At 41.2% G+C, this 22,913-nt stretch overlaps 2 protein-coding genes across 4 annotated transcripts in view; both read left to right on the forward strand.

The window, feature by feature from the left end:
• SHC4 (SHC adaptor protein 4) overlaps positions 1-3,455 on the forward strand; it is a 62,812-nt gene extending 59,357 nt beyond the window's left edge. Inside the window, exon 12 of the mRNA XM_060755306.2 lies at positions 1,919-3,455. Within this exon, the coding sequence (XP_060611289.2) occupies positions 1,919-2,068 (150 nt within the window). The 3' untranslated portion in view covers positions 2,069-3,455. The remainder of the gene's footprint in view (positions 1-1,918) is intronic.
• A 5,173-nt stretch (positions 3,456-8,628) lies between these two features.
• The window catches only part of CEP152 (centrosomal protein 152), a 38,496-nt gene continuing 24,211 nt past the window's right edge, over positions 8,629-22,913 (forward strand). The window contains exons 1-5 of one of the 3 annotated variants that reach the window (XM_067471399.1): positions 8,629-8,708; positions 13,362-13,477; positions 18,500-18,591; positions 18,791-18,860; positions 22,165-22,497. In XM_067471399.1, the coding sequence (XP_067327500.1) occupies positions 13,391-13,477; positions 18,500-18,591; positions 18,791-18,860; positions 22,165-22,497 (582 nt within the window). In that variant the 5' untranslated portion in view covers positions 8,629-8,708; positions 13,362-13,390. Of the gene's footprint in view, positions 8,709-13,361; positions 13,478-16,808; positions 17,017-18,499; positions 18,592-18,790; positions 18,861-22,164; positions 22,498-22,913 lie in introns of those variants that run through there. The other 2 variants (XM_060755304.2, XM_060755303.2) reach the window with 2 other exon arrangements.

Below are 22,913 nucleotides of genomic sequence, written 5' to 3' on the forward strand. Positions count from 1 at the left end.
GCTTGTCTTCCCAAGAGATTTGCAGGATTTTTCAGAGAGGCAACGCTGATGGATATTTGCATTATGATTCATAACAGTAGCAAAATTACAGTTATGAAGTAGCAACGAAAATAATTTTATAGTTGGGGGTCACCACAACATGAGGAAGTGTATTAAGGGGTCGCGGTATTAGAAAAGTTGAGAACCACTGAAAGTCAACCTCAAGGGCTCTGCGGAGCACAGTTTGGGATCCCCTGATCTGAAGGGTTACTCAATTCCCCTCCCAATGCAGTACGTCTAGTCCTGGAGTCCTCAAACTTTTTAAACAGAGGGCCAGGTCACAGTCCCTCAAACTGCTGGAGGGCCAGATTATAATTTGAAAAAAAGAAACATGAATGAATTGCTATGCACACTGCACATATCTTATTTGTAATGCAAAAGACACTTGAAAATAATACAAAAAATTAAGAACAATTTTAACAAATATAAACTTATTAGTATTTCAATGGGAAGTGTGGGCCTGCTTTTGGCTTTTTTTGTTGTTGTTGTGTCAGGAGCGACTTGAGAAACTGCAAGTCGCTTCTGGTGTGAGAGAATTGGCCGTTTGCAAGGACGTTGCCTAGGGGACACCTGGATGATTTGACGTTTTTATCATCCTTGTGGGAGGCTAAAAGCATGAGGAGCTGGAGCTGATAGAGGGAGCTCATCCGCCTCTCTCCGGATTCGAACCTGCAACCTGTCGGTCTTCAGTCCTGCCGGCACAGGGGTTTAACATACTGCGCCACCAAAGGCTCCTGCTTTTGGCTGATGAAATGGGATTGTTGTTGTTTGTTTGTTTGTTTGTTTATTTATTTACAGCTTTTATATTCCACCCTTCTCACCCCGCAGGGGACTCAGGGCGGATTACAGTGTACACATATATGGCAAACATTCAATGCCAATTTTAACATACGACATATACCAGTGATGGGCAACCTTTTTGAGCTTGGTGTGTCAAAACTCGCCAAAAAACTGAGCATAACTCAGGTTGGGTGTCACTTCAAGTAAAAAACCAATATAACAAAAATATATTATTGTAATATATAACTGTATTTAACAAACCAAAAACTAATTATTTAACTTACCTGCTTTTTTCTATAATGTCATATATCTCGGCATTATAGAAAAATGCTGGTGCAGGAGCTGAGGATGAAATGTCCTTCTCGGGATGCAGCCCCATTCTTCTGTGTATGTGGCTGCATGTGGCCGCGTGTCATCAAAAATGGCTACGCGTGTCAGTACCGACACACGTGTCATAGGTTCGCCATCATTGACATATACAGACACACACAAAGGCTATTTAACTTTTTCTGGCCGCCAGGGAAGCTGTCACTTTAATCGTCCATCTGCGATGCTGATGAAGCACTTCCCCACTCCCCGCATGCTTCCTTGCTGGAATGCTTTGCTGGAGTCTTCTTTATGGTCTCATAAATCAGTTAATTTAGCCTTCCCACACTTTAAGGTGGTACCTTATTTTCCTACTTGACAGATGCAACTGTCTTTCGGGTTGCAAAGGTCAACAACAGGCTACACATAATTGGTTGGAACCCACTCCAACCCGGGCTGGCTTCGAACTCATGACCTTTTGGTCAGAGTGATCTTAATGCAGCTGACACACAGCCAGCTGTGCCACAATCCCGGTGTTGTTGTTGTTGATGTTGTTGTTGTTGTTGTTGTTGTTGTTGTTGTTGTTGTTGTGTGCTTTCAAAAAGTTTCAGACTTAGATTGACCCTGAGTCAGGGCTGGGTAAATGATCTTGGAGGGCTGTATCTGGCCCCCCGGCCCTTAGTTTGAGGACCCTTGGTGTAAACACTAAACTAGTCTGGGAATCTGGGAATCAGAGAAGATAATTTTCAGTTTTCAGCTAAGAATGACCTGTTCCTTTCTTTGCTTTTGCCAGGTCAGAACCAAAGACCATGTATTTGAGAGTGTGAGTCATCTCATTCGCTACCATATGGAAAATAAATTGCCCATCATCTCCTCGGGAAGTGAATTAAATCTGAGTCAACCAGTGAAAAAAGGAACCGGGCACCCACAATATAAGAAATAATTCTCTTGGCTCGCAACATCTCCAAGACAGTTCCTCCTCCCTTTTGGTGTTTCTTTTCCTTTCTCTTCATCAAAACTCCAGCGATTATTCCGAACCTTGGTTCTGGCAAAAGGAGAGAGATTTCTTTTTATGTTTGAATGAAAAGTAATGCCTCCACCTTTGTAACTCCTCAACAGATGGCAGTACTGGTATGCAACAGGTACTGGCTTGTTCAGTAGACTCTCCTCTACAGTTCCATTTTGGTGGGAAGCCTTAGCATTGAACGGTTGTGTTGATAACATGCGAAGTATGGAACCTTGCGCAGACGTTCGGTCAATGCAACTTAAGCAATGTGCAGTCATTGAATTCTTGACAGCAGAAGGTGTCACCCCAAAGGAGATTCATCAGAGAATGCAAACTGTTTATGGTGATTGTGTTGCTGTGAGTACTGTGCGTCGTTGGGCGAGTAAGTTTAAAGATGTTGAGGTGGGAACATCTGACTTGCTTGACAAACAAAGAGTTGGACGCCCTGTGACAGCAACCATCATGTTTCACAAGCAAAAGGTTGACAGATCGATTCAGGACGATCGTCATATCACTCAGAGAGAAATTTCAAGCATAATCGGTATTTCACAAGAACGCGTGGGTCATATTATTGCTTTGCTTGGCTATCAGAAGATCTGTGCACAATGGGTACCCTGAAATGAAAGCGCACAGACTTGAATCTTCAGAGACTGGATCTTACCACCATATGACAGCCTCCATACAGTCCAGATTTAGCAGTCTAACTTCCATCTTTTCCTGATAATGAAAGAAGATCTGCAGGGACATCATTATGCTTCTGACAAAGACGTTGAGAGAACTGTGAGACGCTGGTTGCGGAAACAGAGCCTCGACTTCTTCCATGACAGCTTCACAAAACCTGTTCATCGTTGGCAGAAATGTATCCAATTGTCTGGTGATTGTGTGGAAAAGGGTATAGTGGTAGTTAAAGAGCACATTCTAAGGATTATTTCTGTGTTTGATTTATGAAAATATTCCCATCCAAACCCAAATAGCAAGGGCGGAGGCATTACTTTTCATTCAACCCTCGTACATACCCAAATGTTTTCATCCGCTTAAATGTATTCCAGTTCTACCTGATCAGCTATAACTGATCTCACTTTAGCAAAGCGAAGCCCCAGAGAATGAGAATTCATGCACCTGAGGTTCCAACAAAAGATTTGTAGAATCAGTAAGATCCTTAAAAAAAAAAAAAGCACAACCGAACCTTCCGAACCATGAACAAAACCGACTTGAAGAGACTTCTGGATGTTAGTATGTGCCTTTTCATCTAGGAATCGTGGTGAAATAAACAGTGTTTCTACCAGATCTTTTTTTTGTAAAACAATAAATAATGTATATTTAAGACATGTTTGCTGAAAAGAATTCCCAGGTCAATTTGAATAGGAAAACAATATATATATATTTTCATTGTGACTATATTGTTCTCTTTGATGGATACATTCACTAATGTTTCTTGTCAAATGTAAATATGCTTAGGAGAAACTCCTAGTTTGAAAATAGTTTCACAGACTGGTTACTAAAGCTAACAGATTCATTTGTGATCACCATTGATGTCGCATTTCCTATTTTTCTTTGGCCTTATTGCTCTTTTTCTAAATGACGGCACAGTGTTTGCTATATTTATATCTGTGAATGATGTATAATTTAGAAACCGAAGCTGACACAAAGTTAGCTTTAAGTTTGAAAAGGTCTATCCCAGGAATGGGCAAACTTGGGCCCTCCAGGTGTTTTTGATTACAACCCCCACAATTCCTAACAGCCGGTAGGCTGTTAGGAATCGTGGGAGTTGTAGTCCAAAACACCTGGAGGGCCCAAGATTGACCATGCCTGGACTATCTCCCATGCCTTTATCAGCAGTGTGGCTTCCATTATCTTTTGCTAGTATGGTGAATTTTGCAGCTCTAACCTCTGTTAAAGGTAGGACAAATTGATCAGAATTAGGGTTGCTTGGTTTTCCTTATTACAGTAGGCACTCCATATCCGTGGCCCTATGTTTCCCCATTGGCCGAGCCCTCCTATAGCTGTTGGAAATATGTAGCCACAGGTCCTACCCTAACCATCAGTTAAAGGCAGGAAAAATTGATCAGAATTAGGGTTGATTGGTTTCATTATTACAGTAGGCCCTCCATATCCGTAGCGCTATGTTTCCCCGTTGGCCGAACCCTCCTATAACTGTTCATCTGGCCCTTGGAAATAAGTAGCCACAGGTCCTACCCTAACCATCAGTTAAAGGCAGGAAAAATTGATCAGAATTAGGGTTGGTTGGTTTTCCTTATTACAGTAGGTCCTCCATATCCGCGGCCCTATGTTTCCCCATTGACTGAGCCCTCCTATAGTTGTTTATCAGGCCTTGGAAATAAGTAGCCACAGGTCCTACCCTGACCATCAGTTAAAGGCAGGAAAAATTGATCAGAATTGGGTTTGCTTGGTTTTTGTTATTACAGTAGGCACTCCATATCCGCGGCCCTATGTTTCCTCGTTGGCCGAGCCCTCCTATCGCTGTTTATCAGGCTTTGGAAATAAGTAGCCACAGGTCTGAACCTGACCATCAGTTTAAAGTAGGAAAAATTGATCAGAATTAGGGTTGGTTGGTTTTTGTTATTACAGTAGGCACTTCATAGCCGCGGCCCTATGTTTTCCCGTTGGCCGAGCCCTCCTATAGCTGTTTATCAGGCCTTGGAAATAAGTAGCCACAGGTCTGAACCTGACCATCAGTTAAAAGTAGGAAAAATTGATCAGAATTAGGGTTGGTTGGTTTTCGTTATTACAGTAGGCCCTCCATATCCGCGGGTTCTGCACCCATGAATCAAACCAACCATGGCTTGGAAATATTTAAAAAATATAGAAATCCAAAAAAGCACTACATTGTGTTGTCAAAGGCTTTCACAGCCGGAATCAGTGGATTGCTGTGAGTTTTTCGGGCTGTATGACCATGTTCCAGCTGCAGTCTCTCCTGGGCCACAGCAAAGCGTGGCAGGGAACGTCTAGTGTATGTATGTATGTGTGTGTATATATATATATATATATATATATATATATATATATATCCCCCCACTTGCCTCACGTCCAACAGACCTCTGAAGATGCCATTAGCCACAGATGCAGGCGAAATATCAGGAGAGAATGCTACTGAAACATGGCCATACAGCTCAAAAAACTCACAGCAAGACAAACAGTGCATTGTTGTGTAGCTGTATCTTGCTTTACTAGACTATATATAATGGTACTTGAGCATCCAAGGATTTTGGTATTCAGGGGTGGATACTGAGGGCCCGCAATGTATCCCTTATTTATGTCCTTTTCATAGAGATTGAATGGGATGTCTTTGGAGAGGTAGCATTTTGCAAAAAGATAAACCAATGCAAATAATTATGACATAATTAAGACAAATCAGGATTAATAATAAGTATCAACCGAAAAAAAGAGGAAGGAAGCATGGATAATAAATAATTATCCACAAATAATAATAATAATAATAATAATAATAATAATATATTATTATTATTATTATTATTATGAAATTATCAGGTTCATACAACATGGATCTTGATTGGTATTTCTAAAACCTGCCAAACCTTTTTTTCCCTTTTGTTTTCTTATTTTTTTTCTACTTTGCTGGCTGTACTTTTTCCTTATGCTGCTTCACAAATTTCTTGTGCCCTTTTCAGCTCTAGTAATTTCCAGGAAAAAAAAACCTTTTATACATATATAATAAATAAATATTCATGCTACGTTGTCTCTGTACCACTTGTCAGTCTAAAATAATTCTGTACATTCATTTTGGCTCAGCTGGAAGCAAATGAACAAAATCTGGCACCCAGCATTAAAAAAAAAACCTCTAAAATTACAACAGCACAACAACAGAGAGGAAACAAACAAGGATATCTAAGCATCTCTCAACAAAAGATTGCTCCAGGCACTGTCAGGCCATTATATGCTAATCAAGGTGGTCAGTTGAAACATTCACACCTAGCTCCAGCAGACAAGAGTCCTTTGTCTCACCCTGGTCATTCCACATATATATAAACCCATTTTCCTAGTTCCAACAGACCTCACTACCTCGGAGGATGGTTGCCATAGATGCAGGCGAAACGTCAGGAGAGAATGCCTCTAGACCATGGCCATATACTTATTTATTTATTTATTTACTTTATTTGTATACCGCTCTTCTCAGCCCTTAGGCGACTCAGAGCGGTTAACAACAAACAGCAGCAACAATTCAATGCTAGCATCATACAAACCATTTAAAAACAATTAACACAATAATACACTAAGCAATTAACATCAACATAGTTATTAGCGTCTCATAACTAAAATCATAATCCAAGCTCGTCATCTGTTGTTCCGATTTCCTATAATTCATTATAATTCATTGCACCGCCTGTTCAAACGCCTGTTCAAATAACCAGGTTTTCACTTTCTTCTGAAATGCCATTAATGAGGGAGCCGATCTAATGTCTGTGGGAAGGGCATTCCACAGCCGAGGGGCCACCACTGAGAAGGCCCTGTCCCTCGTCCCCGCCAGCCATGCCTGAGTTGCAGGCGGGATCGAGAGCAGGGCCTCCCCAGAAGATCTTAAAGTCCTAGTGGGTTCGTAGGCGGAAATGCGTTCAGATAGCCCGAAAAAACCTATCCAATCTTCAAGAAGGGAAAAAAAAGGATGACCCAAACAATTACCGTCCGGTCAGCCTCACATCGATACCAGGCAAGATTCTGGAAAAGATCGTTAAGGAAGCGGTCTGCAAACACTTAGAAACAAATGCGGTCATCGCTAATAGTCAACATGGATTTATCAAAAACAAGTCATGCCAGACTAATCTGATCTCTTTTTTCAATAGAGTTACAAGCTGGGTAGATGCGGGGAATGCCGTGGATGTAGCGTACCTGGATTTCAGTAAGGCCTTCGACAAGGTCCCCCATGACCTTCTGGCAAGGAAACTAGTCCAATGTGGGCTAGGCAAAACTACGGTGAGGTGGATCTGTAATTGGTTAAATGGACGAACCCAGAGGGCGATTCTCCCCAAGGCTTCCTCTTCATCCTGGAAAGAAGTGGTGAGTGGAGTGCTGCAGGGTTCTGTCCTTGGCCCGGTCCTGTTCAACATCTTCATTCATGACTTAGATGAAGGGCTAGAAGGCAGGTTCATAAAGTTTGCAGACGACACCAAATTGGGAGGGATAGCCAATAGTCCAGAGGACAGGAGCAGGATTCAAAACGATCTTGACAGATTAGAGAGATGATTGGCCAAAACTAACAAAATGAAGTTCAACAGTGACAAATGCAAGATGCTCCACTTTGGCAGGAAAAACGAAATGCAAAGATACAGAATGGGGGATGCCTGGCTCGAGAGCAATACGTGTGAAAAAGATCTTGGAGTCCTCGTGGACAACAAGTTAAACATGAGCCAACAATGTGATGTGGCGGCAAAAAAGGCAATGGGATTTTGCCCTGCATCAATAGGAGCATAGTGTCTAGATCTAGGGAAGTAATGCTCCCCATGTTCTATTCCGCTTTGGTTAGACCACACCTGGAATATTGTGTCCAATTCTGGGCACTACAATTCAAGAGAGATATTGACAAGCTGGAATGTGTCCAGAGGAGGGCGACTAAAATGATGGAGAACAAGCCCTATGAGGAGCGGCTTAAGGAGCTGGGCATGTTTAGCCTGAAGAAGAGAAGGCTGAGAGGAGATATGATAGCCATGTATAAATAGGTGAGAGGAAGCCACAGGGAGGAGGGAGCAAGCTTGTTTTCTGCTTCCTTGGAGACTAGGACGCAATGGAACAATGGCTTCAAACTACAAGAGAGGAGATTCCATCTGAACATTAGGAAGAACTTCCTGTGAGAGCCGTTCAGCAGTGGAACTCTCTGCCCTGGAGTGTGGTGGAGGCTCCTTCTTTGGAAGCTTTTAAACAGAGGCTGGATAGCTATCTGTCACGGGTGATTTGAATGCAATATTCCTGCTTCTTGGCAGAATGGGGTTAGACTGGATGGCCCATGAAGTCTCTTCCAACTCTTTGATTCTATGATTCTATGATTCTAAGGCTCAGCTTGTTAAAGAGGGTGCAATATCTGATGTGGCCACTTGAGGCGGCAAAGGACCGTCCATTGGAGCGCCGGAATAGTGGACAAAAAGCGCCTCTGCAGCTTTAAGGAATATCAAGGAGGTGCAACTCCTGATATGTCCACTGGGGGCGTAGTGTTGAGAATAGTGTGAAAGAATGGAAGAACAATTTCACTGGAAACTATGACGTCAGGACAGGAGGCGGGACGGTTTGTTCGCCCCGCCCAACGGATCGCGCGATTGGCCGAATCTCCCAGCCAATCGCGACGCAGGTTTCTCTTCCCGCCGCCATCCGCGCCAGGTTTCAAACAGAGAAGGCGGCGCGGCGCGACCTAACTTGAACAACCAAGGAAGGAAGAGGTCCCCTCCTCAGAGCCCGCCCCTTTTTCCTGTCAATAAAGCAATTTGCTTCTCTGATTGGTTGTATCCCTTCCCAAACAGGCCTCTGCAAGACAGCAGGGTTAGGGTGTGTATCCCACACGGAAACAAGAGTGGCTTTCGGTGGGCGATGTGAATCGTTGAGGGGGAGAAAGGTAAGGCAGGCCTTTGAGTCGGGGTCGTAAGGGGGTTGTTTATGCGGAAGGCCTCGTTGTTTGCCTGCCTTCGGTGGGCTTTTGGAAGGGATGCAGAAGTTGGGCGTTGCTATGGGAACGAGAGGTTTGGGCTCGGGCCTAGTCCATCCCTGCCACTCAGGGCCCTTTCCCACAAAACGCTATATATCCCAGAATTTCGAGGCAGAAAACCCCACAATATCTGCTTTGAATTGGCCTATCTTGAGTCCACGCTGCCATATATTCCAGTTCAAAGCAGATAATCTAGGATTTTAATCAGCTGTGTGGAAGGGACCCCAGAGAGGGCCCTCTCCTCACTGAGGACTAGTCGCACTCGCTCTTCTAAGGATGGCTGAAGAAATCTGGCAGGAAGACAATCAGCTTATTTGAAGGACAGTTCTGTGGATACTGTGGCCTGCTAATAAGGACAAATTAATTAATTATTGATTAATTAAGACCCAAAAAGCTACAGACCAATCTCCCTGTTGTGCCACCTCTACAAAGTTCTGGAGAGTCTTATTCTGCATAGAATTACGGAAAAAATAGACCCATGTCTGATCCCACAGCAAGCTGGCTTCAGGAAAGGCAAAAGCTGCACATCGCAAGCGCTGAACCTGACTCAGCACATAGAAGATGGCTTTGAAAGGCAGCAGATCACAGGAGCTGTCTTCATAGACTTGTCAGCAGCCTATGATACTGTGAACCACCGCCTCCTCCTGAGAAAAATGTATAATATCACAAAGGACTACCACCTCACCTGCCTCATAGGAAACCTGCTACAAAACAGGAGCTTTTTTGTTGAGTTCCAGTGCCAGAGAAGCAAATGGCGGAAACAGAAGAATGGCCTGCCTCAGGGGAGCGTGCTTGCTCCATCCATGTTCAACATCTACACAAATGACCAGCCACTGCCAGAAGGCACAGAGAGTTTCATCTATGCTGATGATCGTGCCATTACTGCTCAAGCAGGGAGCTTTGGGATGGTAGAACAGAAGCTCTCTGAAGCTCTAGGTGCTCTTACTGCCTACTACAAGGAAAACCAGCTGATCCCTAACCCATCTGAAACACAGACATGTGCCTTTCATCTCAAGAACAGAGAAGCATCCCGAGCTCTGAGGATCACCAGGGAAGGAACCCCACTGGAGCATTGCAGCGCACCCAAATACCTGGGAGTCACCCTGGACTGTGCTCTGACCTACAAGAAGCACTGCCTGAACATCAAGCAAAAAGTGAGTGCCAGAAACAATATCATACGAAAGCTGACTGGCACAACCTGGGGATCACAACCAGATACAGTGAAGACATCTGCCCTTGCGCTGTGCTACTCTGCTGCTGAGTATGCATGCCCAGTGTGGAACACATCTCACCACGCTAAAACAGTGGATGTGGCTCTTAATGAGACATGCCGCATTATCACGGGGTGTCTGCGACCTACACCACTGGAGAAATTACACTGTTTAATCGGTATTGCACCACCTGACATCTGCCGGGAAGTAGCAGCCAATAGTGAAAGGACCAAGGCAGAGACATCTCCAGCTCATCCCCTGTTTGGATATCAGCCAGCACGTCAACGACTTAAATCTAGAAATAGTTTTCTAAGATCTACAAAGACATTCGCTGGATCACCTCAGCAAGCGAGAGTCCAAAAGTGGCAGACTCAAACCCAGAACCTCAACCAATGGCTGATACCAAAGGAGAGACTCCCCCCCCCCCCGGGCACACAGAAGACTGGGCAACTTGTGAGGCGCTGAACAGACTGTGCTCTGGCACCACGAGATGCAGAGCCAACCTCAAGAAATGGGGCTACAAAGTGGAATCCTCGACATGCGAGTGTGGAGAGGAGCAAACCACTGACCACCTGCTGCAATGCAACCTGAGCCCTGCCACATGCATAATGGAGGACCTTCTTGCAGCAACACCGGAAGCACTCCAAGTGGCCAGATACTGGTCAAAAGACATTTAACCAACTACCAAACTCACAAGTTTTGTATTTGTCTGTTTGTTTGTTTGCTTTGTTCTGTTAGAAATGTAATATAATGGACTGGTTGCTATGACACGACAAATAAATAAATAATAAATATATACTGCCCCTCTCAGCCCGCAAGCTTGAACACCAAGCACAAAGTAGCTGCATGCAATTACATCCTGCGAAAACTTACTGGCAGCACATGGGGTGCAGACCCAAAATTAATAAGAACATCAGCCCTGACCTTGTCTTACTCAGCTGCCGAGTATGCCTGCCCTGTTTGGCATAAGTCAGCCCATGCAAAGCAGGTGAACATAGCATTGAATGAAACATGCAGAATAATCACAGGATGTCTTAAACCTACACCTGTTGATAAGCTGTACAACCTAGCTGGCATCCCCCCCCCCCCCGATGTGCGACAAGAAATTACTGCTAAAAGTAAGGTTGAACATTATGAAAGCCACCCACTACATGGCTGACAGCCTCCTCCCAGTAGACGCAAATCAAGAAAAGCTTTCGGAGATCTACCACTCCTCTTGGCGTCCCTCCGGCAACAGCAAGGGTATCCCTCTGGGCAGCTAAACCAGGAAATCCCAACGGGATGGCCCCACATGAGAGAGGGTCTTCCTAACTGAGGACTAGTCACACTCGCTCTTCTAAGGATGGCTGAAGAAATCTGACAGGAAGACAATCAACTCATTTGAAGGAGGACAGTTCTGTGGATACTGTGCCCTGCTAATAAGGACAAATAAATGACCCCCAGAACAAATCAAACCTAGAAACCAAGGGCCCTTCCACACAGCCATATAACCCAGAATATCAAGGCAGAGAATTCCACAATATCTGCTTTACACTGGGTTATCTGAGTCCACACTGCCATATATTCCAGGAGGACACTTCTGTGGATACTGTGGCCTGCTAATAAGGACAGATAAATGACTCCCAGAACAATTCAAGCCTATAAACCAAGTGCCCTTCCACACAGCCATATAACCCAGAATATCAAGGCAGAAAACCCCACAATATCTGCTTGGTACTGGGTTATCTGAGTCCACACTGTCATATATTCTAGTTCAAAGCAGTTGACATGGGATTTTATTCAGATGTATGGAAGCTATTTCTGGATATAAGGCATTGGCAGGCTGGCTGATATCCAAACAGATGATATCAATTACCTTGGTCCTTTCATTAATAATCATCATCATCATCATCATAACTTTACTTATAACCTGTCCTATCTCCCTCAAGGGACTCAGGGCGGTTTCCAACAAAGGATGGCAAGCAATCAATGCCATAAAACAATAAAAATGAACAAATGAGACATGCTGCATTGTCACAGGATGTCTATACCCAACACTGCTGGAGAAATTATACTGTATTGCACCACCTGATATTCTTCAGAAGTAGCAGCCAGTAATGATAAATTATATAACAGTAGTTATTTTAACTGTTTTAAATTGTTTTTAAATGGATTCGTTTTGTTACTTTGTAGGCTTAATAGATTTATCTGTTTTATTTAATTATTTAAACTTTGTGAGTAGTTGTTATAATTTCTTACAGATATTTTATTCATGGGGCTAAATCCACTGTTTTAATGTGGTGAGATGTATTCCACACTGAGTATGCATTCTCAGCATTGGAATAGCAAAGCGCAACAATGGGTGATTCCTGGCTTGTCAACAGTACATGTTAAAAAGACCTTGGAGTCTTTGTGGACAGCAAGTTGAACATGAGCCAACAATGATGCAGCAGCTAAAAAAGCCAGTGGGATTATGGGCTGCATCAATAGGAGTCTAGTGTCTAGATCGAGGGAAGTCATAGTGCCTCTCTGTTCTGCTTTGGTCAGACCTCACCTAGAATACTGTGTCCAACTGTATACTGTGGCCTAACAGTTCAAAAGATATATTTACTCTAAGCTGGAATGTGTCCACAGGAGGGCAACTGAGATGATCAAAGGTCTGGAGACTATGAATCCTTATGAGGAGCAACTTAAAGAACTGGGCACGTTTAGCCTGCAGAAGAGAAGGTTGAGAGGAGACATGATCACCATGTATAAATATGTGAAAGGATGTCATAAGGAAGAGGGAGCAGGCTTGTTCTCTCCTGCCCATGAAACTCAGTTGAGCAATGGCTTCAAATTACAGGAGAGGAGATTCCACCTAAACATGAGGAAGAACTTCCTAACTGTAAGAGCTATTCAGCAGTGGCACTCTCTGCCTTGGAAGGTGGTAGAAGCTCCTTTCTTGGAAGCTTTTAAACAGAGGCTGGATGGCCATCTGTCAGGGATATTTTGATTGTGCTTTTGCTGCCTGGCAGAGGGTTAGACAAGATGGCCCAGGTGGTCTCTTCTGGCTCTATCATACTATGATTCTATCACTATAATAATAATGATGATGATGCTGATGTACACAGAAGGCCTTGCTGTGGGTGTGCATGCCTTCGGTGGACAGGAGTCCAAGAGAGATTATTATTATCAACATCATGTATGCATTTTAAAAGTTAATGCAAATCAAGTGCTCAGAAAATAGATGTAAAAATCGCCAAATGATAGAATACAGCTTTGCAGTTTCTTTAGAGCTAACAGAACATCTTCTCTTTCAGCAAAGTTTTATTTTAAATTTATGGTATGCGTTGCATATAAAGTGGTACTATTCTTATTTTTTTCCCCCCAGTAGAAGAACACAAAGGATTGGTTGCAAAAATGTCACTTGATTTTGACAGCGCAGCTCTACAAATGCAACATGAAGACGAAGAGTATGACCAGGAGGATTATGTTAGGGAGCAGGAGGTAAGCATTAAGACTTGGGGTTCGTTTCATTGTCGCTGCAATTCTTTTGTACAGGGCGGGCCAAAAGTCACATAAGGTTTCATTGTTTAATAACTCCTTTTAAATTTTCATTTTTAATTTAATAATAATTTTAATTTAATGTATAATTTAATTTAATGTACAGGAATTCCGTGTTCTCAATGGCAAGGGTGTTGCAAAATTCCATATCTCTGAACAACCCTGATGCATTCTTTTGTGAGACTGTTGCAAAATTGGTAACTTTTAAGTATGCTTTCTGTTTATCTTTGACTTCCTCTTGTTGTATCTGCCTGTGTTGTGATTTTGTTGCTGTCTGCTAGTAAAGGCTGTGTATATATTTCTATCTGTGGCTGTCCAAGTGCTTTGGACTTCAGTCCAGAATTCCTGCCTAGGGCTTCTGGGAGTTACTTGTAAAATGTTTTCAGCCCCCCCCCCCCAAAAAAAAAGTAAAACATCAGATGGCCTTGTGACTTTGGCCTGCCCTGTACAAACCAGAGGTTTTTATATTTTAAAACTGTGTTAAAGTGATGTGCCAAAGCACAAAAATAAATGTATATTCAATGTGGAAAGCAGTATTGATCATATTTTAACCTGCTTCATTTCCTCGTGTCTTTAATATTTGCAGAAATTTTACTTCTCTACTTGGACTTTAAAACATTTGGGTTTGTCGTATACTCATTAAGTGCTTTGACTCTTTTCTCTTGGTTATTCAGTGGTTTTGCCTTTGCTTTCAGAAGCGGCTTATTCTGTTTCCCATCTGGCTGCTTCTTTAGAATAGCTTTTTTAAAAACATGTCTTCGACTCATAGTACAAGTAAATTCTGGATATGCTTTAGATGTGTTTATTATAATTGGAAATCCTATCACAGGAATGTACTTGGTTAATTGGGGGTCTAACTACTTTCAAACACTTGTGTCAGTAAGGCTTACTGAACAACTCTTGTTTTTAAATAATATCTTGGGCTTGCTATTTTTTGTGATATGGCATATTTGGAATGGAGTCCTATAGACAAATACTGGACTAAGATTAATTAAAAATGAGTATTACATCTGAATAAACATGTACTGGCACAGAATAATGTAATTTATCATAAATGTTTGAAGCAGGTGACTACATTGAGTTGTCCTGGTTACATTTCTCAGAATGGTAAACCAATAATCTTAGTTGTTTGTTCTGTTCTGTTAGAAATGTAATACAATGTTCTGGTTACAGATGACACGATAAATAAATAGTTCTTGAATCACCAAAGAGTGTTGGTATCTCACCAAGCCTCAAATCCCAGGATGCCATAACATTGGAAAGTGGCAGTTAAAGCATTAATTCTATAGTGTAGATGCCCCCTCTATTGTGATATAATTAACCTCATAACCTCTGAGGATGCTTGACATAGATGTAGGCGAAACGTCAGAAGAGAATGCCTCTAGAACATGGCCATATAGCCCGACAAAACCTACAACAACCCATTATTTTTTGGTTATTGTTTTGTTGTGATATAATAAACCATTATTCTTTGGTTATTGTTCTGTGTGAACATAGCATGTTCCTTTAACACCAAATATATTATGGTTATGCATGTTTTGGATACCAGTCTATGAAGTGGTGTATAACTAACTCACCCACAGTTTTGTTTCTTTCATAATCCAATTTTACAGTCTCATGTTCAGAAAAACTAACATTTCTGTCGAACTTGGAAATGCTTTGTCTGTCCCAGTTTGGAGATGTTAGTCATCATTTCTTCCAGGAAATATCTTCTTACTAAAGCTAATGCTGTTGTCTTGGGAAGAGAGATTTCTAGTGACATCATAATCTCATGAATCTCTCATGATGTCACTCAGGCAGCATCTTACTATGTGGCTAATTTTAAAAGAAGAGTTAAATAAAATACCTATGTCATGTGTTAAATAGAAGGCTTATGTACATTCTGGGGCTAGGTGTTGTAACATAAGTGCAGTATGTTTCCTTCTGCTTGGAATATTTAGGAATGTGGGTGTCCTTTATCTGTGAAGACAGAATATCTGATATTCAATGCAGCATTTCAGTATGTGCTTTTTTGTGAATTTAGGTGTATTACATGTTGGAGAGGGCAGTGTTTGGGAATGCCTGTTCCACTATTGCTTTTTCTGGAGGACTGTGGGGGGGGGGGGAATAACCTACAGATGGATGGAGGATTTTTAACTTAAACGGGCCAGCAGAACGTTGGATCAGCGAGAGTCTACTGTATTTTGACCCCTCGCATCTGTCTTGGAAACACTGGTGCAAATTATTCACTTGTCTCGTTCTTGCCTTTTTCCTCTTGTTTTCTATTTTTGACTAGTTAAAAAGATTAAATGGTGAAAAACGTAGAGAACTTGATAGCTAAGAATTGTTGTGTGTGTTTGCTTTTCCTAAAATGCAAGATCCTAAAGTGTTGTGCTGTTGGCCTGGTTTTTATGAGAATACTTATAAACATACTAGCCGTTCCCTGCCATGCGTTGCTGTGGCCCAGTCTTTGTATATGTGTTTTGTGTGTGTGTATATATTTGTGTATATGTGTATATATGTGTACTTGCATATATATGTGGTTTTGCACATGTGTTTTAATGTTGTGTGCATATATTTGTGTATATGTGTATATATGTATGTTTGTGTGTGTGTATATATATATGTCAGTGTGTGTATATATATGTGTGTGTATATATTTGAGTATTTCTGTGTTTATATGTGTATGTATATTATGTATGTGTGTGCTTGGGTATATTCTTATATGTGTGTGTGTATGTATATGTGTGTAGGTTTATATGTAGGTATGTATATATGTGTTTATTTGTGTGTGCGTGTCTGTATGTATGGGTGCTTGTGTATATGTGTATGAACGTATGTGTATATGTATATATGGTTTATTTTGGGGGTTTTTTAAGTCCATTCTTCTGGTTTTTTTATGTGTTTTTAGGGGTGATGGATACTCGTTGGCCTGATAGGTGTATTGTGTCCAAATTTGGTGTCAATTCGTCCAGTGGTTTTTGAGTTATGTTAATCCCACAAACAAATTTTTATTTATATAGATTGTACAAAATGAAGTTGAGTGGATAGAGTTTCGGAAGTCTAGGAACTTTAAGGTGGCAATAATGTTCGAACTAGTATAATTTTAGACTTCCTAGATATCCTTAACTGGCTTACCAAAAGACAGATATAATGTTGATGATGATTTTGGTGCAATATTGTCCTTCTTTGCCAATATAGTAACTACTTCATCCAAAATGAGGGAGTTTATTTCTGTAATTTGCTCCTCCTCATTGTAGGTTATTGCTTCTGCTCTATTTAACAAAATATGTATAGGCTTTGTTAGTGTGGAAAAACACAGGTTTGGGTGCCAAGTTTCGATTCAATACTTGCTTATGCTGTTGTGTACAGATTTCTAGTAACCTTGTGAGAAAAAGAAAATGTACTGCACAGATGTATCTCTTGAGATCCATTCTATGTACCAAAACCTTACTGATGGTTTAGAAGAACAGGTACTTTCTATACAAGATTCCTTGCTTCAAGTAAGTACAGAACGTTTCTTTTATTTTAACTTCTGGAAAGTAACTTCCACAAAGTGAAGGGCTCAAATGTAAAGAATTTGAGTGGTTAGGTGTTCTAGGAATGATACTGTGTGTGCATTTTACCATACAAAAGCAAAGCAAAACAAAAAAAGGCCTTCATTCTGCAGAAACATAGTAGTACACTAACTGACCAAGATTAACTGAAATACTGAATGTCATTTTATTAACAGCAACTCCAATTTTGAAGAATTTATCTCTCATTCCAGGTTGTTAACTTTTGTTGCATGCCAGGTAATGCCATAATCATTGTTTTTCTGCAGATATGCAACCTGGTTGGTACTTAGATGGGAGTCTGCCAATGAATACTGGGTGATATGTGCTGTGCTATACTGTATTTTAGAGGAAGGAAAAGCATTTCTTGAGTATTTCTTCTCTAATAAAACCCCAATGAAATCCATTCAGTCACCATACATTAACAGGCAACTTTTGATTTTCTTCAGATGTAAACTATAGACTCTAATGGGAACCTTCTATCTCATGATCATTTTTTTATCGTATTTCATGCTAATCAAGCTGCGCTTAAGTAGTAGAAATAAAAACAGGTTAATCAAAAGCATGTGTATAAGACCAGCTCCCACAAGTGAATGTGTTTTATGTAATTGAGGGAGAAAATGCTTTTTTATTTGCTGAAATGTTAATAACACAGCAGGGCAAAACAGCCCCTTTGCATTACAGCTCTATTATAATGAAATAAAATCTTCAGCAATTTTATAATAATAACTAGCCGTCCCCTGCCGTGCATTGCTGTAGCCCAGTCTGTGTATATGTGTTTTGTGTGTGTGTGTGTGTACATGTGGTTTTGCACATGCGTTGTAATGTATTTTTATTTTTTGGCTTTTTAAGTGTCTTCAATAGTATTTTCCAGTGTTTTCATAAGTGATGGTCACTTGTTGTTCTGATAGGTGTATTGTGTCCAAATTTGGTGTCAATTTGTCCAGTGGTTTTTGAGTTATGTTAATCCCACAAACGAACATTACATTTTTATTTATATAAACTATATGTAATATTGAAAATTTGTTGCAAAAGTATTTTGGTCGAGCTCTTGTATTAATGTATTCCATGTTCCCCTGGTGGTGCAGCGGGTTAAATCGCTGAGCTGCTGAACTTGCTGACCAAAAAGTTGGCAGTTAGAATTCGGGGAGCGGGGTGAGCTCCCGCTGTTAGGCCCAGCTTCTGCCAACCTAGCAGTTCGAAAACATTCACGTGTGAGTAGATCAATAGGTACCGGTTTGGTGGGAAGGTCACAGCGCTCCATGCAGTCATGCTGGCCACATCACCTTGGAGGTGTCTACGGAGAACACTGGTTCTTCGGCTTAGAAATTGAGATGAGCACCACACCCCAGAGTCGGACACGACTAGACTTAATGACTAGACTTAAACCTTTACTATTCCATGTTCATGTTGTTATTATGTCTTATTTCAGCTGCAGCAACTGTTGACAGATCTTCCCCATGATATGCTGGAAGATAGTGGAGATCACCTCTCTGACTATAGTGTAACTGGAGACCATGAACGGTAAGAACCTTAATTTTTTTATTCCCTCACTCATGAATTTGGAAAGTATTGCTGTCCTAAAGCTAAATGAAAAGTAACTGTATTTTCAGTGAAACAAAGGAAGAAACTTATTTATACTGATTTATCTAATTCTATATATGCCATAATCATGCTATACATTTTGACATGATTTCTGTGCCTTTTTCTATATTCTCTGTAGTTTAAATGAACCTTGGGAACAGAATGGCAACCAATGGAATGATCATCCAGTTGCAACAAACACACAAAATGTAAGTTCATAGAACTCACAGTAGAATACCTTCTAAAATGTTTTTGATCTGTTTTGTGATGAGTTCGAAAAATGGGCCCGTATGAATAGCTTGTTATCTATCTTGGAAATTTTCAAGTAATTCATAGTTATCAAAATCTATTGCATTGTATTAAATGTCATAAAGAAATGCCTAGGAAACTCTAGGTCATTGCTTCAAGTTGCTGCATCTCTTTTCTCTGAGTTTGTTAAGGAAGAGAGCACACCTCTCTCATTATTTGTTTCCATTGTTCATATATTTTAACTGGTCAGTAAACCTTTCTTAATTTTCTCTTATCCTTGATGTGTTCTGGTTCCTTCATCTAACTTTTCACCATTTCCTTTTATTTCCATTTCTGTGTTTAACTCCATCACTTTTCATTTTTCTGCTCTTTCTGCTATCACGCACTGTTCTGCAATTGGATGATTCAAATGAAGAGGAGCAGGCAGATTGTCAGGAACCTGCAGCTCCTGATAATGATGATTTCTCTGAGTCTTGAGGAACTGAAGGTTGAAGCACAGGGGCAAGGTTGTTCCTCGGCAGGAGGCTACAGACCCATTATCAGAATTCATTAAGTGATAAAGAGATAAAGAGGCTTTGTAATGCTTTCAGTGGTTATTAAGTAGAAAACACTGACCTCATTGGGTCCCTGGTATCTGGAGACAGCTGGCTATAAATCTATCATTTGTGCTTTCCTCAATGTGAACTGGCTATGATTTGCAATCCTGTTTTACATCTTGCTGGCTTTATGTATCTGGAATTCTGATGTGCTGACCAACTCCTGGATCCTCTGACGACTGCTCTCTTGTGTCTCCCTTCATCCTTCTGTGACTGACATGATCTGAATTAACTTCTCAACACCTTTTGTATTCTAACCACCTGATTCCTGTGACATTTGCTGACTGGAGCGTAGAATACTTTGTTCAATTACGAGGGTTGAATGAAAAGTAATGCCTCCACCTTCGTAACTCCTCAACAGATGTCAGTATTGGTATGCAGCAGGTACTGGCTTGTTCAGTAGACTCTCCTCAACAGTTCCATTTAGGTGGGAAGCCTTAGCATTGAACAGTTGTGTTGTTAAAGTGTGAAGTATGGAACCCTGCACAGTCAGACAATGCGACTTAAGCAACATGCAGTCTTTGAATTCTTGACAGCAGAAGGTGTCACCCCAAAGGAGATTCATCAGAGAATGCAAGCTGCTTATGGTGGTTGTGTAGATGTGAGTACTGTGCGTCGTTGGGTGAGTAAGGTTAAAGATGTTGCGGTGGGAACATCTGGCTTGCGCGACAACCAAAGAGTTGGACGCCCTGTGATAGCAACCACCGAGTTTCACAAGCAAAAGGTTGACAGATTGATTCAGGACTATTGTCTTATCACTCAGAGAGAAATTTCAAGCATAATTGGCATTTCACAAGAACGTGTGGATCACATTATTGCTTTGCTTAGCTATCAGAAGAACTGTGCACGATGGGTTGTGGAAACAGAGTGTCGACGGCTTCAGAAAACGTGTTAATCATAGGTAGAAATGTATTCAATTGTCTGGTGATTATGTGGGAAAGTGAATAGTGGTAATGAAGGTGGAGGCATTAGTTTTCATTCAACCCTTGTATCTTCTCATTTTCTGACACATTTTGCTTCTTGTGTCTTTAACAGCCTCAGTCATGCCAGTGTATGTTTTTTGGATATATGAATAATATCTCTTAATTTTCTGACACTCAAGCTAAGGATTGAATAGAAAGCAAATGGAGAAAAAAAGTTTGCCAACTTAAAATAATGACTCCACTCTTTCTACTTAGACAAGAAAAAAACATGCTGTGCATTAATAACACAAACAGCAAGGCTAATCATTCATCATAAGGGGAAATATAGAAAGAAGAGTTTAAATGTAAGGAATAGTAAGGCAATAACTATCATATAAAAAGAACACTGAGGTTCATATAGGTTAAAAGCATTTAAAACATCACAAATGAGATGTACAGTACTCCCACATTATCTTAAAAGACCATTCCATAGCATGTTGAAGGCCAAAGGCCTTTCTAAATAAAAAGAGAGCAGAGAGTGCTGTAGTTTATGTTACCCATGGGATGGAGTGTCCCTAAAGGCCATGAGACTGAAATAGAGTCTTCCTGCAAAGATTTTGAGATGTGAATATACTCATGTGGAGAATTTGGATCTATTGTCGAAGGCTTTCATGGCTGGAATCACTAGGTTCTTGTGGATTTTTTCGGGCTATAGAGCCATGTTCTAGAGGCATTTCTCCTGACGTTTCGCCTGCATCTATGGCAAGCATCCTCAGAGGTAGTGAGGTCTGTTGGAATTAGGACAATGGGTTTATATATCTGTGGAATGGCTGGGGTGGGGCAAGAACAAGCCACGAGAGTAAAGATGAAGATCCACCCAGAGGAAAAGTGTTCCTGCCATACATCAAGGGAACCACTGACCGCATAGGGAAGCTGATGAGGAAACACAACATACAAACAATCTACAAGCCCACTAAGAAATCCAACAAATGCTCCGTTCAGCAAAGGACAAGAGGGATCCTCTCACCTCTGCAGGAGTCTACCGTATACCATGCAGCTCTGGACAAGTCTACATAGGGACCACCAAACGCAGCGCCCAGACACGCATCAAGGAACATGAAAGGCACTGCAGACTACTTCAACCAGAGAAGTCAGCCATAGCAGAGCACCTGAGGAACCAACCTGGACATAGCATATTATTTGAGAACACAGAAGTGCTGGACCACTCTCACAACCACCATGTCAGACTACACAGAGAAGCCATTGAAATCCACAAGCATGTGGACAATTTCAACAGAAAGGAAGAGACCATGAAAATGAACAAAATCTGGCTACCAGTATTAAAAAACTCAAAAATTACAACAGCAAAACAACAGAGAGGAAACAACCAGGCACAGATTAACACCTCCCAGCAAGAGATTTTCCCAGGCTCAGGCAGGCCTTCAAATGCTAATGAAAGTGATCAGTTGAAACAGTCACACCTAGCTGCAGCAGGGAAGAGCTCCTTGCCCCACCCCAGCCATTCCACAGATATATAAACCCATTGTCCTAATTCCAACAGACCTCACTACCTCTGAGGATGCTTGCCATAGATGCAGGCGAAACGTCAGGAGAAATGCCTCTAGAACATGGCTCTATAGCCCGAAAAAACCCACAAGAACCTAATTTGGATCTTTCGGATCATTTCAGATCCCCTTTTCATGGCAATGTATTTCAAACTGCAACTTTTGTGGCATATATATTATTACCTGACTTTAAATTTGCAGGATTATGAACAGGGTCAGAATGTGTATGGTGAACACTTTCTGTATGATCAAGGAAATATCCAAGGTGAAATACGTGCCAGAGAATGGCCTGACCATCACAATGAAAGTGAAGACAAAAGCATGTATGAGATCTCTGGCAGGGTTAGTGAAAATGGGTCTGACGACGTGTATCTCGGTGGAGACGGATTTCAAACTCCTAGCCAATACCAACAAACCAATGCGTATCACCTTCCAGAAAACTTTAGACCGTTTACCAATGGACACCAGCAAGAACTCAGTAACCAGCACAGCAAAAATCCAAACATCATTGATGCTAAGAACGAGCACTTGAAGGTTGGTGGATTAGTGTGTTATCCCTTTCCCCACCAATGTCCATCACTTACGTTGTTAAAACTGGTATTCCAAGCAGATAATAAAGAGGAATGTCAATCTCCATTTTTGAAATATTTTGAGTATTTAGTGAATATTTTTGAGTTAATCGTTTTAAGATTAAATCCTTGATGTGGTCCTTGTTCAGTTCCTTGAATGTTTGACTACAAGTTGAGTCTCTCTTACCAGAAATGCTTGGGAACAGCTTTTCTGGATTTCTTTGTTTGTTTTTGGAACACCTGAAATTTGATTGGGTGGAGGGCGAGTAAGGCAGGGAAGACTTTCTCTAAGACATCCTGACACTCATCAGGGGGATGCTTTTGCACTGGTCTTCTCTTTCTAGTTTTTATTCAGTCTTATACATTTATGTTATAATTGCA

This window comes from Anolis sagrei, chromosome 9, assembly GCF_037176765.1.
Source record: "Anolis sagrei isolate rAnoSag1 chromosome 9, rAnoSag1.mat, whole genome shotgun sequence".
NCBI classification, from domain to species: domain Eukaryota; kingdom Metazoa; phylum Chordata; class Lepidosauria; order Squamata; family Dactyloidae; genus Anolis; species Anolis sagrei.